We start from the raw sequence: 19,258 nt of genomic DNA, 5'->3' as shown, positions 1-19,258 counted from the left end.
TTATTATACTATCTGGTTAAGCTTGGGGTCCAGCAGCAGAACAACACAGCTTCTGTCTTTATAATGAATCGTGGTTTTGTTAGACCTGTTGCCTGTCAACTGAAACGAGGGAGGACGTATCCGGCTCAGAATATATCTGGTGTTGCTAGGATTCTCGAAGTGTGTGTGTGACATGGGTGAAAACAAAACATTGCAGAGCCTAGCGGTAGCATCTTTCTGAACAAGGGCTCTGATTTATTCTGCGGCTGACACTTCACATGACGCGCCCGGCGCTTCCTCTAACCCCTGTCTGACAAGAAACCGTCACCTCCTCCTCTTCTTCATATTTATGTCATTTTTATGGTTGCATCTTTTTGTTTTGGTACAAATATTTAATAGTCTTAGTATAAGCTGTAGCATGTACTGATACTGAGTTTATGACTATTACCCAATTGAATAAAAACCTCTGAAACCTGATTTGACAGTGACACCATACCTAACTCTATTACCCATGTTGCTGCAGTACAATTTATTAGAGTTTATGTTCATGTTGACTATTTTGATCATTTGTAACAAGAACATCGGATACTACAACAACAATGCTAAACATAGAATTACGGAGTCTTTATTCCTAATGCATAACAGAATGTATATTTACCAAACCTATCTTCTATTTAATTTGAGCAGATATTTATAATCACAGACAGGTGCATGTGTGCCCCATATCTCAGTTTGTCTAATCCACATCAGCCCTTCATAGATACAATCTACAAATGATTGAAGTCTGCCATGACAGAAGGGAGAGGATTGATTTGGCTTCCGAGGCTGTGTTAAACGGTTGTGTTGAAGGAAAGATGGGGAGCATCCAGGATTATTGACGGGTGATATGCAGATAGGAGGCCTATGTGGATGTCGTGTCCCTGTTGGCTGGCTCTTATTGCTATGGGCCTCAGGACGGTGAGAGCGATGGGCCATGAGCTCGGTCTCATCGGTATCCAGGTGTATGCTGGGAAATGTTTGAGTACATTATTTTATCTCTTTTTAGCTCATTTTCCGTACAGTAATACATTATATTTTCAGATATATTGTAGTGGTCCTGTTCTTTTTCTGCCTACTCTTTCACCTTTTACCTTTTACTGTACTTTTTAGGATGTAAAGGTGATCCTGCTTATTGAGTTGCTTAAGTTGACCCTTATCTATTAATCATTTCAATAATTATCGAACCAATTGTCTAATTCTATATTATACGGAAGTTATAATAATTAATACAAATAATCTAAAATAATCAATTGGTATTAATACAAATAAATTAGTTTTGTTATTTTGTAGGAATTATTATTATTACTTTTAGCAGTAGAAGTAGTAATAGTAGATAATGATAGTAGATTATAGTAGCAGTATAAACTAATTGGAGCACAGAGGGCACCATCAAAGCACAGGTTTCTAAAGTAAGGAGTGTCATTTGGAGAATTGTCTATTGGTTGACTATGGGCCGCAGTTTAATGTTCATTAATCCTCTATTTATAAAACCCTGATGTATCAACCCTCCAAATGATACAAGCATTCTGCAGAAACAACCATTTGGAAGAGGAGGTATTTGAGCAGATGTTCAGCAATGGCACGCGTCGGCCAAGAAGCGTTGGCACCAACCAGCACGGCGGACTCCCAGTGCCAGCCATAGCTCCCAGTGATCCACTGTCATTATTAAAACTAAATAAATGAAACATGCTTTAGTTTGGTGCTTTGTTTTTTAAAACGTTTTCAAGAGCAAAATAATGATTAACTTGATTGATTTAAGATTATATTTTGGCTGAGTTTGTAGACATTTTAGTTTTAACCGCAAAACATTGGGTGTAAACCCATGTGAGGCTAATAATAGTAATATTGAGTTGATTCATTGTGGGGGGTGGGTAAAATTTATTTTATAAAATGCCCCCTGCTGGTTTGTTTTAACAAGACCGAGTTCTCTGGGGATACAATGCAGTGAGTGTTGGACGTCATTATTGTTAAACCTTAAAAGTTAGCATTGCCAAATATGCACACCAGTAAGATTTGGTCCTGCCCAAATTAAAACACAAATTGTGAGAAATTGCTTTGTGTCTAGTTTTACTGACCTACATAGAGTCATTACCATGTTTGATTAAGAAGGGACCCAGAGCTAATTTGATTAGGTTATTTAGAAGAATATGTGTTTGGTAATAAACATTTATTATGTAAAAAAAATAAAAAAAAGTTTACTTTAATAACCAGGAGACGCCCAGAGGACATGCAAGCTTAATTGTTTGATGTTAAATTGCATTGCTGCAGTGTTGCCCAAACTAATGGGTAGGGATAGGCCCTCGAGTCGAGGTAATTTACCAAACAGGGACTGGATTGTTGTTAAATTGATTTGAATATTTTAAGTACCGCCGTTTAAAATTCAGTCACTGTCAAATGAAGTTTTATGCTGCAAAAAACTCTTTAGATGATCAAACTTCACACTCGATGAAAGCTTACATTGGAAATTCAAACGTTTCCGTGTCTCCGTGGCGGTCCTTTCTCTCGTCTCAACGGCAGACTCGCCGCTCCTTCAAGACTCGCGGCCCACGTTCGTCCCTTGGCCTGTGGTTTGAAGATAGCACGCCAACAACACATTCAGGCCGCACGCGCAGAGACCCGCCCCTGCCCTTCCCCTCCCCGGTTTGTTCATCAGCGTTTAGAGATGCAGAGCGATGGATCAGACATCGGAGTGTGTATTCGCTGGTAGTTGAGGGTACTCCTCAGCGCAGGGCGATAAAAGAGCTGGCTGTGATAGCAGGGGCCCGGGAAGCTCTGCCACCCAACCGGCAGTTTCCAGATATTAGAGAAGGGGTAGAGAAACACACATCGGCAGGCCCGCTTTATGGCTGCTAGCGCTCGGCGTGTCCCTGGCCATTAGCCCCTGACGCTGCAGCATATGGCAGGGTGTTGCTGCTGCTCCCAGACCGGGCGTGTTGCGCCGCGCTGTCCGCAGCGCGGCCACAGGGTCCAAAGCAATATGCTGTCACATTGTGTGTGAAATGAGGAGAGAAACGTCTGAATCTAGAGAGGTGTTTCCTGTGGTCTGGCTCACTGAGGGTCCAGAGAGGATGCTGCCTGCTCTTTGTTGTTTTAATTTTCGATCCGAGAAGGAAGCGGACTGGGGATGTCCGTTTTTGTTACGTTTTAATGAACTGAAATTAATGTTTTGTGTTCTATTGATTTTTTTGAGTTTAATTGTGACAATACTGTGACCCACACACACACGCAGACACACACGCACACGTGGACGCACACACACACACACACACACACACACACACACACACACACACACACACACACACACACACACACACACACACACACGGACACACGGACGGACGGACACCGACAAACACACACACACTGAATAACACAGTGCTGTTTCAGAGTCCAAATATTATTTTGCACAGCATGAATCAACCACCAGATGCTTATGTACCCGTTGTTGCTACCTGCTCGGTGTCGTCATTCCATCGTGGGCTTTTATGCAGTGGGAGCATAAAGGGATAACACTGCTTATGTTTTAATTATGTATATTTACAGGGAATTCTAAAATGTTTGTGTGTGTGTCAGGGGGGGTGTTGACGCTGACACACACAAACACACGTGTTTGTTTCCGTGAAAACCAAATTCATACATTTCAAAATGTCCAATAATTGAATTATTAATTGAATTGAATAACTGAACAATTTGTTACATGCGTGAGGCGTACACATTGATAAAGCATGAGCCATCATGCTTCATGAATGGGTCTTCATCTTGTGCGTTTGAACACAACCTGAACAGACGCTCACCGTGACAGCAGTAACGTCAACAAACTCCACTGGGCTCACTTTCTGGTGCTGGCACTTTGAGTTCTCACCTGTCTCACCCTCCCTCCAACAGAACATACACATAAAAACATTGGCTGACGACATGGTAAGGTTTCCGTCTCCCGTGTGTTTTACCATTTGTTTTGTTTGCAAATCCATCTCATCTCATCTAACTTCACCCGACCTCACCTCTTCCCATCCTGCCTCATCGTATTGTGCCTTCCTCATGGCTCAAAGCCATGAAACGTCGGATGTTCCCGTTTTGTTAATTGTTTGCTCACTGACTAACATCACATGGCGCATGCTGTTTGGTTTCATTTGCCTGGCTCAGTAATTATTTGTTCTAGCTCTTTTATACTAGATTGTTGCACGGCATTCATAATACATTTTCCATCTACTAACCGGTTACTTTAACTTGCTGAGACTGATATTGTATGAAGGGCTGACGGTACCGATTCGACTGTTTTTTCTTATATACACTAAAACCCTGACAATGGATTTAATATGCATGTCTTTGTCTGCAAAAGTGTACAAGATGGTGAGTAAGGGAGAAAACGATAAATGAAAAGTAAATGCGTCTCACTCGTTTTCTATATTAATTCAGAAATGTAGAAAGATGTGTTTGTTTGTTTTATAAAAATCGTTGAAATGTGTGTAGGAGGGACGTGTCAGGTTTTAATATCACGGTGTACGTAGCATGCTATAATCTCTGTAACAAACAGGTAAGCCAATTTAAGTAAAGGTAGTACTAGTAAATGTAGCCAAGTTTGGCTCTGGGCATTGTTATCGGTTATTAACCGTATGTACTTTCAGTGGCATGCTCAAATCCAATGTTATTTCTTTAAAAACTGGTCGAATCCGACCCATCCACTCTTATCAGATGGTAATGCTGCGATGTTGTTGTCCACCACACAGCGAGACCGGCTTACTAGTTTCCGTAAGGCGGGCCTGAAGAAAGAGAAGCCCCTGATTCAGCACTCGACGGACCTCCAAACCACCCCCACCGAAATGCCCCTGCCCCAGCCCCTGTTCGACGACCGCTCGCTGAACCTCTCGGAGAAGGAGATCAACGATCTCTTCGAGAAGATGATGGTACGTCTGCGCCTCCTTGTTTACATTGTGCTGAATGGGCTATTCTGATGTGCTGAAGGGATCTGTGTAAGTTGTGTTGAAATGGCGCCAACTAGTGGCGATCCTCATGGTTGACGCGATGTCGGCTTCCCATCCAGTTTTTGTCGCTTCAAGACTAGCCTGATATATCAGTAGGTGTACAGGCCCTGTTTCAACCCCGTCCATTCTCCTTCTTGATCCGTTCCGCACATTTCGTCCCTTTAGGAAATCCACATCGGCACTTCACATGGGCAGAACGCAGAAGCGTATGCGGTTGTCCTTTACCAGAAATTAACTCTGTTGTTCTGGCTTAATTGAAGAACATGAATGTAATTGTTTAAAAATGTATTTTAAACAAAGTCACAATTATTGCGAATCTTGCTCTCTTAGTATGCTACTTATTAAAAAAAAAAGTTAATCAACAACGGTATAATTTGTTTCACCCAGTGTATCCGTTTGTTACTAAAGTGAGTGTTAGCAGCCAGTACAAACCTTCGAGTTGAGGAAATGTGTCACATTTTCTTTGCCCGCTTGTTATGTTTTGTTTGCCGTAAAGCGAGAGCCATTGCACATGGGCAGCACAGCTCTGGCAGGAGTTTCGTATCGGGATGTGAAAGACCCAAAGGAAGTGGGGAGGCCCGTTTGGGTTGACCTGGAGGTCAAAACCCACTGGAACTGTACACACACCTCGTATACGCCTTCTTCATCAACACCTGGCCATTGAATGCACGTTCTAATCTCAAGTGACAGTATATTCAAGCCCCATCTCCGATACACAAGCCAGTATTAGGTACAAGATTAGATCCGTGTGTTGATCAAAGACGAGGTGTTGCGGCAGCCCGCGTGAAGGGTGTAATCATCAGAGCGTTGTCAGTTCTACCTGGAGGAACGTGAGCCGCCGACGCCGCCCTGCCACGCGACACGAGACAGTGAGCGCCGCCATCAAAGGAAGCGATCTGGTACTGTAACACGGTTTGTCAAAACTCCCCCCTTTAGAGTTAGTCTGTCAGAGTTGTAGCTCGACTGATCTCAAAGGAGCGCCGGTTTGCCTTTCTTCCCTTTACCGTGCTGCAGCTGTGTGCCTCGTCTCTGTGTCTAATACAGCGCTTAGATGGTTCACGGCGCGGAGCCCGGTCGCCACGCCCAGCTCACACAGATGCTTAGCGCCGGAGCACGTAGATCACACGCACGGAGACAGCCAGGCGTGCAGCCCCGGCACGCCTTATCACTACTTATCACTACTTATCACTACGCCCCTTGATTCAGGCTCCCTAGGCTGAGAGTCACGCCGACTATAAAACAAAGGGGGCACCGGAGGAAGGAAGTCATTCCGTGATGATTTCCCCGGTATATTTTTTTCTTCAAACCGAGAAGGATGTTTCAGATTAGACGAGTGAAGGCAAAAAAAAAAATGGTTGATGCAAAGACAATAAATGTTATTTTCCCCCTGCCAAAGTAGACCCCTAGGGCCGACCTGTGGCACGCATGAAACAAACCGCTCTGCCCGAGGCACAATAGTGCTCTGTTTAGCCTCCTCGTAATCTACTTGTTATGCTTGACCATTGTCTCTCGTCCACACCGCCCCCCCCCCCCGTGCCCCCACATCACCCAGCAGTCATGTCAGGTTCACGTCATCCGAAGAGGAACCTAGTGTTTTTTCACTTCCAGACGTGAGAGCGCTGCGAGTCTTCAACCGTCAACAGCCAAGCGCGTCCTTGAGACGCTCATCACCAGACGACGGCGGGCGCCGAACCCCAGCTCTGGGTGTATGGGGGGGGGGGGGTGACATGATCACGTCACGTCACCTGTCGCCCCCCCGCTTGTGCGTTATTCACACTCGTTTTAATGTCATCTCGGTGCCGTTACAGAGCATGGCTGTCGGTCCTTCGGAGAGCTCTTGTCTCTGGTTTTAACATCGAGGGGGGGGGGGGGGGTGGTACTAGTGACATCTCGAAGCCAGCCTGACGCCGCTTGCAGAGCAAACACGGCGACAAAAATGTTTAATTGATGCGTTGGTTGCCGCCAAGAAGTGTCGAGCGCTGAGAGTAGTTAATCTTTTACGCCAAGCACAGCCGTCTCCACGGTGGGTATAAACAGCACCCTCTGCTGGAGATGCATGACCCCTCGTCGCTCATGATCGCGGGTTTGATCAATAATGCAATCATACAAAACACAACACTTGTATTTTGCTGTGCATAACTGTTGCCGTTGCAGCAGAAACCCAATATCCAAGTACAACCCGAAATAATGATTTGAGCTCTAAAGGAGGATGAATATTTCATCGTTAACTGTGGCAATCATCCTGGATTTTAGGTTGCCTGCGTGTTACCCGAGCATCGCTCAGCGTGAACGCTGAATATTTCAAAAGTTCAACTCGTACCCGGTTGGAAGGTCAACTGAAAACTCTTTCACGCTGGCATCTTCCAGGCCATTGTAATCAGCTCTTGCTCTTAGGATTGAACTACAACAAAAAAGGCCTTCAGCTCACCCCTTTGAAGTAGTGAGCTATATTACTCTGGCTTCATAGAATAGGTGTGTGTGTGTCTGTGTGTGTGTCTGTCTGTCTGTCTGTGTGTGTGTTTGTGTGTGTGTGTGTGTGTGTGTGTGTATACCATTGCGTCTCATTGTGTGTGCGTGTGTGTGGGGGAGCTTAGCTAGAGATGGGCAGCCCTGCCTTTTATTTCCCCCATACAATGGTCTTCATTGCCAGGGCAGAGATATATATGGCCATGGCTCCTGGTTGTTGCTCATGGGTCTAAGGCTGCTGTTCATCCCTGTCACTCAGTTCACTCTTCAATTACTATGTTTGTGCTCACACTGGCGTGACATTAAGCCCGGGCTTCAATTTGCGCAGTGACAGGCAGCAAGAGAAGGCATGTGTGCTGGCTCGACACTGGACAGCCTCTGACTCGCGGGGGTACAAAGTATAATTAGAGTAACGAAATCCGAAAAAAAATATGAAGGAAAGAAAATAAACAAAATACGTTGCAGCCATCGCAAATGACACTAAAAGTGTGCAAAGTTTTCTAAACTTGGCGAAATAGTTAAATGCCAATAGACAGACACACATACACACACACACACACACACACACACGTACGAGCACACTTACTCAAGGAAATAAGTCCACACTGGCACAGACACACACAAGAATGCACACAGAAACGCGCACCTAACACACTACACTGTACAGAAATTGTTCAGTACAGTCATCGGTTCTGAATGTAACATGCCGTTTGGAACTTTTTTTGCTTCAAACGAAGTGCTGGCCTGTGGCATTAGTACGACCACCTACTGTGAATTAATGACTAGGGAGTGGTGCAAACATATTTCCTTACTTTAAGAAAATGGTCCAGCCATTGATCTGTGCACCTCAAAGCTCTGCCATCATATAGCCCATTACCGACAGGTCATTAAAGGCCGCAGGGAGAACGTAGGCCGCTCACCCACTCCTCGGTGGGCACAGTTTAAGGAACTCTTCGAAGTATATATTTGAAGCTAACCATCCTAGACGGCGGCCCTGTAATTCATACCAAAGTTAAACAATATTGGGTAGCTCCACACTCGGGGCCTGGCTTTGAAGGGCGTATCGCGATCAGCATATTGCACTTGAGTGGACAGTGCATGTCGCCTCCCGGTGCTCTCAGGCCGTGCATGGCTGCACCGGTGTACATGTGATTAAAATGCAGCACGGGGGAAACGTTCATTGGCAGTGACTCGTGGAGAGAGGGGGGGGGGGCAGCAACGGACTATTAATGCACGTCTTTTGTGATGGCAAGACGGACGAGATCACATATTAAAGTTTACCTAGCGCTCAGCAAAAACCAGCACCGCTCCGTCTGACAACCTTGACACGGCAATCTGTTTTATTTCCATTCAGAGCGCTGACCCTGCCGTCTAACGCCTTCTGCCCTGCCGACTAACACTACAAATATTGCTACGTTTAGTGCCCATTTTTTCTTCCTAATGTGCCAGAAGCACAATTGCAGATCCGTCCAGATGGGGCTTTTATCGGACAGCTAACGCTAAAAAGGGCACAATCACAGCTTTCTCGTCACCAGAGATCTGGCGTCAGCCATCCAACGTGCTTTTGCTATTCGTCCGGTGTGAATGCTGCGGTGTGTGAAGTCTCCACTGTGTGTTTATGGCTGTTCAGAGAGAGAGAGAGAGAGAGAGAGAGAGAGAGAGAAGGAGAGAGAGAAGGAGAGAGAGAAGGAGAGAGGCTGGAGAAATGAGAAATGTAGTTTTGCAGTGTGGTTGGGACTCGTGTGAGGCTTTTACATGCCTCTCTACGCCCTACAGGAACACCGTTAGTAATAAGCTCCGATGTGATCCCTTAACAGTTACGCTATGCTGGGGGGCTGTGAAAGGGCCCAGCCAACAGTAGCAATGCCACTGTGTGTGTGTGTGTGTGTGTGTGTGTGTGTGTGTGTGTGTGTGTGTGTGTGTGTGTGTGTGTGTGTGTGTGTTAGTGTGTGTGTGTGTATACCCCTCATGCCCCACCCCATGAATCAAACTTGGGGGGCAGTGAGGAAAATAATTGATTCATCATCGTCGGTGGAAAAACAAACCTCACCTCGCTCCACTCCTCTTAAATCCACTTTCCCCAAACCCTGGCTCCCATCCAGGTCCATTCTGGCAACATCCCGATATGATGGCAGCCATTCATTACGTCCGCCTGAAGGTAAACGCCTTCGGACGCCCGTTGCCCTCGGACGCCCCCGTACGTCGGGCCGGGATCAATGCAATGATCTTTTTCCAGCCGCAGTCTGGATTTATTTCTGTTCAGGAAACCCATTTCTTTCAGCAGTCTGAGCCGTGGTTTTATTTAAAATCGTACTTGGGGAGGGGTGGCTCTCGCTCCCCGAGGAGCAGGTCAAGAGGAGCGCGGACAGATCCAGATCAGCGTCAGCCGCATGCACTTATAATTGAGTCGGGTTCTGCGGAGGGAAGAGCATGAGACGGCAGGAACAGCCAATAATACTTTGGTGTGCATAGCATGACTTTCACGGCTAGCCTCTCCAATGTGATCTTTTGCATTACCCACACAGCCTTGTCTTAAGATATCTCGTGACGGTTTCATTTAGTGCAGCCTAGGAGGCAGTAATTAATAACTGAGCATAAATCATTTTAGAGGCGGAACAGGGGGGTCTGGTTCCTCCAGCTTGCCCCTGATAAATGTCCCCAAGGCCCCGGCTCTCCTCCCTCTCTCCCGCAGCAGGTTCTTTCTTCTCCCCGTCACGTTGCAGCTCGTTCTCTGAATGCCAATTAAGTGGCGGAATTAGCAGGCCTCGGAGATGAATTTAAAAAGGACTTCTCGCCGGTCGAACCTTGGAAGTTTACTGCCGCCATGAAAGGGGTGTTTATGGCTTCTGCAGTATTCAGTTGAGGGAATACAGTGGATAATGGAATGGAATCGGAATTTGGGTCATGACGCTGAGGGAGGGGAGGCTTGCCCGCGCTCTTGATATTTAACCCCGGAGCAGACGCTGCAGCGCTATATCCACAGCGCCGCGTGATGCAGCTCTCTCCCAGACATAGGGGTGCACTAATACAGGGGGGGGGGGTTTGCATTGCGGGTTGCTGCCGCACTTGACCGCGACGAGGTCCATGTGCTGCCAGATCACTGCTACGGCCCGCAAGTCCTGCTCTCTCCTTCTCCAGCAGAGGGCAGCATTGTTCCACAGCACCCATCCGCCCTCAGATAAAAAAAAAACGAAACTAAAAAACAACAACTCTTGAATAGGACGCTCACCCCCATCCCCCCATCCTCCTTCCCTTTATTCCGTCCATCTCTTTGTGCAAGAGTGTTCCTGATAAACACCTCCCCCCACCAACACCCACCACCCCGTCCTCTATCCTAATCATCATGTCATTTCCTAGCTTTTAGTGCTTGGTCCAGCCTTCGCTCCGTCCCCTCGGCTCCATCACATGAAAGGCCTGTCTTTTGTGATGCAGAACGAGAGTAGCACCAAGGTAATGCGCTCAATAAGACGGGGAGACCGCCACCCAGACGCTATCGGGGGGGGGCGCCATCTCGCCGCACGCCCGCACAGTCCCGTTGCTTTGCGGTGTTGTTTCGTTCTGTGCTGTCACTCATCAACGACACCCCCTCCCTGCACGCAGGCACGCACGCACGCACAAACACACACACACACACACACACACACACACACACACACACACACACACACACACACACACACACACACACACACACACACACACACTCTCACACTCCTACCTAGCAGAACAGCCTTTGTTACCACCACTAATTACGCCTGCGTTCATAACCTGTTGCTGCAACGTGTGATTCGTACAAATGAAGAGGGAGAGATGCAATGCAGATGAGGGGCGTTCGACCTTGCTTTCCAATTGCATCCCGTCTTGAAGGGACGGATGGTAGGCTAAGAATTCATTGGTGAAACAGCATAGCCCCCCCCCCTGTAAAAAAAAAAAAAGAACTGGGCTTCAACCATAAATACATGTGGTTTTTATTGAGGATTCTATGTGTGGTTTTATGTTTTTGTTTTGGCCAGTAGCCTGCTCTCTCCATCAGTTTTGTAGTCGGCCGATGGCGAGTCCTGAATGTGTGATTGTTTTGTTGGAGGACTTGAAAGCCCTTCCTCCAGCTGCAGTGTGGAGGCACGGTGGATCGGACCCTTCATTAGAAGTTCAATTCCTCCAAACTTTCTGAGGCGACCGCTGCGTTGAGATATACAGAAGGTTGTGTTTTCCGAGCGTCAAATATAGACCCAGAAAGCTTGTCGGTTTTGTAAAATCACACGATGCATTCTTTGAGTTCAGAGGTGTGAAGTAGAGTGGGTAAATAATGTAGGGAGGAGAAATCCTGCCGAGTATAGCTTAGTCTACGGAAAACGTGGCTATTCCCCCTGCAAATAACGTTCACAAAATAGCTGTTGTCACCCCTCTCAAATACTGTCAATGAATTTAACATTAATTTAAAGTATATAACGGATATACTAACATTTATATCGTTAATGTTAGTATTGTTTAGCATCTTTTGGTTTTTGGTCTGTCTATGTTTTATAATGGTGTCTTGTATGCTCTTGTTGGCTGAGCATGCCAATAATAATAAAAAATTCAGAATTCATATAACCAAAATTCATATTGGTTGTTTTCTTGGCGTGTTGCTGTGATAAAAAAATAACTATATAGCCATCAGTATTAGCTTGTGAATTTCCGTACCGATAATATGTTATCAGTAGGTATACATTTTGGGTTCTTCCGTAGTGTTATGTATCCATGCTGTGGCCTGAATCAAAGGCCAACGTGACAACGGCTAGCTCCGCGGTCTCCAGCAGTGCGCATCCTCCTCCACACTCCTGTGTTCCTCCTCTTCCTCTCCCCAGGAGGACATGAACCTGAACGAGGACCGGAAGGCTCCTCTGCGTGGGAAGGACCTCAGCACCAAGCGAGAGATGGTGGTCCAGTACATCTCGGCCACTTCCAAATCTGTAAGTAGTGCAGTGCGGCGCTCCTTCCTCTCACCCGGCCGCGCCATCCGAGGACTGGGGAACAGGAACTGTGTGGTTGTTGTGGGCGGGATGAAATATCGTGACATTCTGTAAACCTGCGGAATAATGAGTTTCTCCTGATCCGCTGCTTCAGCGCTCTGTTTCTCTCCCTGTGTCTCCTCCTCGGTGTGTCTGTGTGTCTGTGTGTGTGTGTCTCTGTTTCTGTGTGTGTGTGTCTCTCTGTCTGTCTCTGTTTCTGTGTGTGTGTCTCTTTGTCTGTCTCTGTTTCTGTGTGTGTGTGTCTCTCTGTCTGTCTCTGTTTGTGTGTTTGTCTGTGCGTCCCTCTCTCTCCCTCTCTCTTTGTCTTTGTGTGTGTGTGTGTGTGTATGTGTGTGTCTCTCCCTCTCTCTCTGTCTGTGTGTATGTGTCTCTCTCCCTCTCTGTCCCCCCCTCTCTCTCTTGCCTTCCCCTCTCCTGCTCCTCTTCCTCGGCACTTGATTTGCGGCGTTCATTTGTTCCTGGTGTGTTTCCTCCGGTCCTCCGGGGGGGCTGTCGACGCAGCCCCTCTTGTCGGACCGCTCGGGCCCTCCGCTGCTCATATTGCCTCGGTCTCATGAAAGAACCGCACCGGCTCCTGCACGGCAATATGGAACACGACGCGCTCATCACTCTTAACCAATAATGGCAGATAAGTCAGTGGATTTAAGAGCTAATCCCGGGGTGTCTCCATCATAATTCCCCTGTAATCTTCACCATGCTGCTGCGACGAGGGGAGGCTAGATCGACACACGGGGAGCAGAGCAAAGTGATTTCCACGCTGGTCGCTCACCGACCCTGGTGGCACCTCCTCGTGACAACATCATTTATTACCCTTCTCATTGTTATGGTAATTAACTGCCATTATTGATAATGATGATTATCAGAGATGATTGAATTCTTCGCAGGAGCCATTAGGCTTTGTGAGCGCTGATATATTATTCAAATGAATAACTTAATCTGTGTAGTGAAAAGACGGGGAACAAAAAAAAAGGGGACAGGCCGCACGTCTGCCGAGCCACGCGCTCATTTTCCAGAGCCCCAGAAAAGACAGGATTGGATCTCAGTTATAGTGTTGAAGTGTAGGGGATGTCAGCCAACACACACACACACACGTATGCACGCACACACACACATAAATGTAGGCACGGCCACAAACGCGCACACACGTTTGCACTGCCACATACGCACACACATGCACACACACACGCACACACACGCACACACACGTATGCACGGCCACACACACAGAAGAAGATTCGCATGAGACGAGACAGTGAGGGTGACAAAAAAGAATACCAAATACCCTTCCTAAGACGGCGACATTACATCTTTTTATGTCTTTATGGACACAGTTGATAAAAGACATGATGACCCAGCAGGACGGCTACAGACTACCAGATGCACTTTCCAAGGTGGCTGCTACTATTTCCACTGAATAGATATTTTATTGACACACAAGCTCCTGTTGACCTCCCTAAAGATGAAGAAATACCAGTTACAACATTTATTGGTTTAGACTAGAGAGAGTGGAGTCTTGCAGTCTGAAGCCTTTGTGAAATACCTCTAAACCGCCTGAGTGTGTCGCGCCCCCAGGGGGCTATGCTTAAGATGATTAGGTTTTCATATTATTGAACACAAAGAAATATTATTGGCGAGAGCCAGCAGCAGTATTAAGAGCTGCCTTTTATAAGTCTGTGTAGATAAGTGTAATACATTTTAATGCTTACAAAATCCGTTTTTTTTAAATTTAGCCACATACTTTTTCGGGGGAAGTTATATCAACGATTGCTATAACGCTCTGAATAATTCAGGGTGTTTTGAGAAAAGTATCCGTTTTCTTTTAAGTCCCAGTAAACTAAAAATACAAATCAATAATTTACAGGTGTCGACTACGGTGCACTTATATTAATATGACGGGTTTCCATCCAAACTTAATCAGGGAGTGTAAGTAGTGGTTCTGTTTCTGCATGGCTCTGTATTTTTGATGTGCTCCAATCGCTGGTATCTTCTTCGCTAAAGGTGATCTGGCTTAGGTCTCACATGCCGTTACAATCTATTCCTTCTTCTCTTGGAAGTTCAGACAAGATTAATATGTTTCATTCTACGTTTCATTCTATTATATCATAAAATAATCCCCCGCACCCCTTCATTTTTTATCACATTTTTATTGTTTTTAATGTTATCCCAACATCAAAGGGGTACAGATGCGTCGGTCTGAGTATTGGTGAATGTCACCGGGCCTCAACATCTATGATCCAAATCTTTTAACGCCTAATAAGCTACAAGGCTAGCTGAAGAGATGGAGAGATGGCTTTCAGAGAAAGGGTTCAACTCTCACCAAGTTGTACTCCTTTTTTTCCCCCTGGTCTCACAACAACTCAACAGACCTGCTCAGACGAGCAACAAACAGCACATACAGTTAGAGTGCTGCTCTGAAAGCCAACAACCTTGTCCTCCATGTAGTTTGATATTCTTCCAAGAAAGAACACATTCTAAACCATAGGCCTCAAATAGCCTCTGCTGATGTTGCCTGCGTTTGCCTTTGATTTTCCTCTTTCACCACACCACCATCCCTCTCCTCCTCATCATTCTGGAGGAAAAATAGCCTCTCGCTTTCCCCTGTAGACTACTTAAATATAGCTTGAAATAATCACCAACAGGCTGATTATTAGTGTATTTACTTCTGCCCAATCTCAACCTATTTATTTTCCTCTGTATTATTTTCTTACTCCCCCCCCCTGCAATACCAGGGAGTCTCAGCAGGAGTCCGGTGAATTACCCCTGACCCAAAACGGAGTGTTCTTTTTCAAAGGAGCGCTATGTGCTGACCTCATTCATTTGAATACAATGTATCCTCCTATAGATCCTAGACGGGCTGCTCTGCTAGGAGAGAGTCTGTGAACGTCCTTGACCGCCAGCGGTGCATGATCAGCTGCCTCTCTCCATCATCTCTCTCTCTCTCTGTCTCTGTCTCTCTCTCTCTCTCTCTCTCTCTCTCTCTCTCTCTCTCTCTCTCTCTCTCTCTCTCTCTCCGTGCATGGTCTCTCGCTCTGTTTCTCTAATAGATGTGTGCCAGTGTTAGTAAAATGCCACAGCAGGTCTTCCACGCTAATGCAATCATTAATTTTTTTGAGTGTGCTGACAAACGTGCCCGCTTCCTGGCTTCTTGTCATTGATGGGTTCCCTTTCCAACGTGCAGTGCTGTTCAGGGAAGGTATGACAGCTTGAACCTGTAAGCGGAATGCACTGATATTTCCTCTTTCTGATAATAATTTCCTCTTTCTAATTCCATATTTCTGTTTCATTTAGTTGTATTTTCATTGGCGAGGATAGGTAACTATATTTGCACTAAGACCAGATCGTCCCCGAGAGAGTGAAGCTCAGTTTGGGGCATTTAATACATCTAAATAAAAATGTTCAGTTTGATTTAATTAATTACCACACTATAAATGGCTTTGTTTGACACTTGCATATGACAATCGGCTGTGTCTTTTTAAGTGTATTTTCAGTCTGTTTATGCTTCTTTATAACAATACACCACATGCTCATTAGTGTCTTGCATGAGGTAATACCTCAACATCCTTTCTAATGATTACATCGCCTTGGTTCTTTCTCAAAGGCTCTGAATGGAGTTTTGCCACCTTGCTAGTTGGAACAAGGTGTTGCATTGCCGAATAAAATAAAAAATGTGATGTTAGCGTATGTTTTTCCCACAAGCGCCTACCTGACTGCAAATTCAATTTAACATATCTGCTCATTATCATAATCAAGAAAGTAGCAAACCACAAAACACAACAAGGTATTTTACTGGCACCATTGTTACTTACTTCAAGGTACACACAAGTTGAAAGTCCCAAAATTAGAAGTGTGTGTGTTAATTTGCATTTGTTTGTTAATTTGCATGTGTGTGTTAATTTGCATGTGCGTGTGTGCAGTGCATTCACCGGAGGCTGCAGGGTTAAAGGGGAGCGAGCGAGTGAAGCCAATGGCACATTACTAGCTCGCTTTCTGTCTGCCACAAACCATTGTGAGAGGAACAAAGACATGAAGTTAAACCTCAAATGGCCGCTGAATGATGAAGCTCTGGCGGCACTAAAAAATTCAAAAGGCGGAAAGATTAATAGGGAACTGTCCAGCAAGAGGGAGAGGAGGAGATGGATAGGTGGATGGGAGGAAAGATTAAAGATAAATTAAAGAGAGGGGGGGGGGGGGGGGGGGACGCAATGGGAGACGTTTACTTTGGATAATCAACGGCCATTTTCTTTGAACCATGCAGTGTGAAGAAGTACTCCGTGGCATAGTAGGATACATTTCTTTGGCAGGCAGGCACACACACACACACACACACACACACACACACACACACACACACACACACACACACACACACACACACACACACACACACACACACACACACACACACACACACACACTCCCACTGTGATACCAGCACCACCGTTGCGGCGATAAAGAATAAGAGCCTAACGCTATTGACACACAACAAGGTTACCGTCGCCACCCCGCGGTGGCGTCGTAACCCAGATGTGACGCCTTCCCAGCGGGGCCAGCTGATTGGTCAGAGCGTAGGTGGGATGTCCGGTCTGGGCAGCCCACACGGTCAACAAGGAGCGCTGTTTGTTTCGTAACGGAGACGAATGCCCACCCATGAGTGATGGCCGAGGACACATTCTCTCCCCCTCGCTTGGGAAGAATCAACTAAGCTGCCTTCTTTGTGGTTATTTCTTCTCCTTTACAGCATTGCGCGCTTTTTGCCCCTTTCTATTAAGAAGTATCCCTGCTAACAAATACATTGTTTACCCCTTTTCCTTTCACTCTACAAATGAACTGCCAGATGTTGAACGCCGTTGCAGTTCCGTCCCCCTGCAGCGCCCCAGCGCTGGCACGTTTGTTTTAAAGCATAAATTAAGAAATGACTTAAAAATCTCCTGTTATCCGATGAAAGTATCCCGGCGTGCCAGTGTGCGGGTCTGCTGGGACCCGTGTTACCTCAATGCTTCTATGTGTGTACTGTGGACGCGAGTCTCTGGCCTACTAATGATTGTAATGTTTGTGTCTTTTTGCACATTAACTCCCACCCCCCCTCTCCGCTGACCGCTGCATGCAGATAACTGGGAGCAAAGTTACGGTAAGTCGCTCTTATTTATTCGGCCTCCGTGCCTTGTTCTTCCAATGTATCATGCCTCCCCCCTTTTTACTCTCTCTCTCTCCCTTTCCCCTCCCTCCCCCCTCTACCTTATTTCCCCTCCCTCCTCACCTGGCTGCTCCTCCTTCTCCCCCCCCCCCCCATCTTGTGCGGCTGTGTATATTCTGCTGTGTATTTGTATGTTCGAGAATTCAGAAGCGATGTCATCATGGCTCGGACGGTTTCCTTTTGACCCCCCTAGCCTGATACTGCTAATAGCTGTAATTAAAAATAATGAAAAATAATGCCATAAAATACATTTTGGGCCAAATGAATGCCAACCCTTTCCGACAAAGGATTTAGAAATGATGCATCAGGAAAATAAACTAGCAAGTCCTTTGTGGGTTTGGCTGTTTTTCTTTTGAAAAAGGGATTGTCGTGGAATACCTATTAGCATTTGAATAGTGAACTGGCAACAATGAGCATCAGTTTATGCACAAATTACGGTTATCTGCAATGTAATCTGTTTAGTGAAATGTTTTGCTTCATAACTGAATTGTAGTATGATCATTTTGTCTGTGGAATAGCGCTCTTATAGAAAATATATCACTTAATATGGCTTTGGGTGTTTATACACACACGAACACCAACGCACACAGACACCAATGCATGCACACACACACGCACAAAAACATTCACACACTGTACACTATTACAGCAAAGGAGATATAAACTGCTTGTTTTTCTGAAAGATATTTGCCCGCTTTAATTCAGTGGCTTCTTTCAAGGCTTCTGAATTTGAATGCGTAGTCAACATCTCCATATCTGTTCTGAAACATTAAGGCATGTCATCTCACAAATGGATGCCCTTGTTTTTGTTTTTGCTGGCAATTCTCTTTCCCTCTCTCTGGTTTACAAAAGGCCCAGTAATCTTTATAAATATACACTGTCAACAGATTGCCAATATTTCTTCATTTCTCTACACTGTAATGCGGCAATTGCAGATTTGCTCTGTCAACTCCTCACAAAGAAACACCCTATTGCCTTTTGTAAATAGCTGGGCACGGTTTTTTGAGGGGCTTTCAGGAAGAAAACGAAGGGGTGGGGGGGGGGGGTGGGGAGGAAAAACCCTCGGTTATTGCATTGTGTGGAGGCTGAATTGTCACCAATAATGGTGTTCCATTGCTCTGCGAGCTTTTCCTTAGGATTAAGAGAACCGTAAAGCTTAACAGGAACAGGGACACGCTAAAGCAGCACTCTGTGACCTGGCCCCGTGACCGGCTGTGGACCCAGACAAACCTGCGGCTTTCAGGCACTTTACAAGGAGCCATTTTGTATCGATTGCTTTTCCTCCGTCTTTGTCCGTCGGTACTTTTGTGCTTTGTTATGTCTGCAGAAAGAGCCGGTTTGGGCTGTGTGTGCGGTGTGTGTGTGTGTGTGTGTGTGTGTGTGTGTGTGTGTGTGTGTGTGTGTGTGTGTGTGTGTGTGGCGGCGACGGACGCCGGTAGCTCCCGATCTGCTGCGCTGGTCACATTGTGCCGGGTAAATGGAATATGACAGAGTCCACCCTGCCCGTATCACGGCCACTCATCCGAGGTGCGGAGACCTACTTTCAGAAGTTCGCCAAACCGTGTCAGAACGGTGTCGGCGGA

The 19,258-nt window shown here is 46.0% G+C and overlaps 1 protein-coding gene across 1 annotated transcript in view; it reads left to right on the top strand.

Moving 5' to 3' along the window:
* diaph2 (diaphanous-related formin 2) overlaps positions 1-19,258 on the top strand; it is a gene marked incomplete at its 3' end in the record, with an annotated part of 344,437 nt that overhangs the window by 12,282 nt on the left and 312,897 nt on the right. The window contains exons 3-6 of the mRNA XM_079744815.1: positions 3,907-3,939; positions 4,749-4,925; positions 12,317-12,421; positions 17,589-17,609. Coding sequence (XP_079600941.1) covers positions 3,907-3,939; positions 4,749-4,925; positions 12,317-12,421; positions 17,589-17,609 — 336 coding nt within the window. The remainder of the gene's footprint in view (positions 1-3,906; positions 3,940-4,748; positions 4,926-12,316; positions 12,422-17,588; positions 17,610-19,258) is intronic.

Source organism: Pollachius pollachius (genome assembly GCF_949987615.1).
Source record: "Pollachius pollachius genome assembly, chromosome: 10".
Lineage (NCBI taxonomy): Eukaryota > Metazoa > Chordata > Actinopteri > Gadiformes > Gadidae > Pollachius > Pollachius pollachius.
Note: the sequence above shows the minus strand (reverse complement) of the source record. Positions and strands in the feature narration are given on the sequence as shown.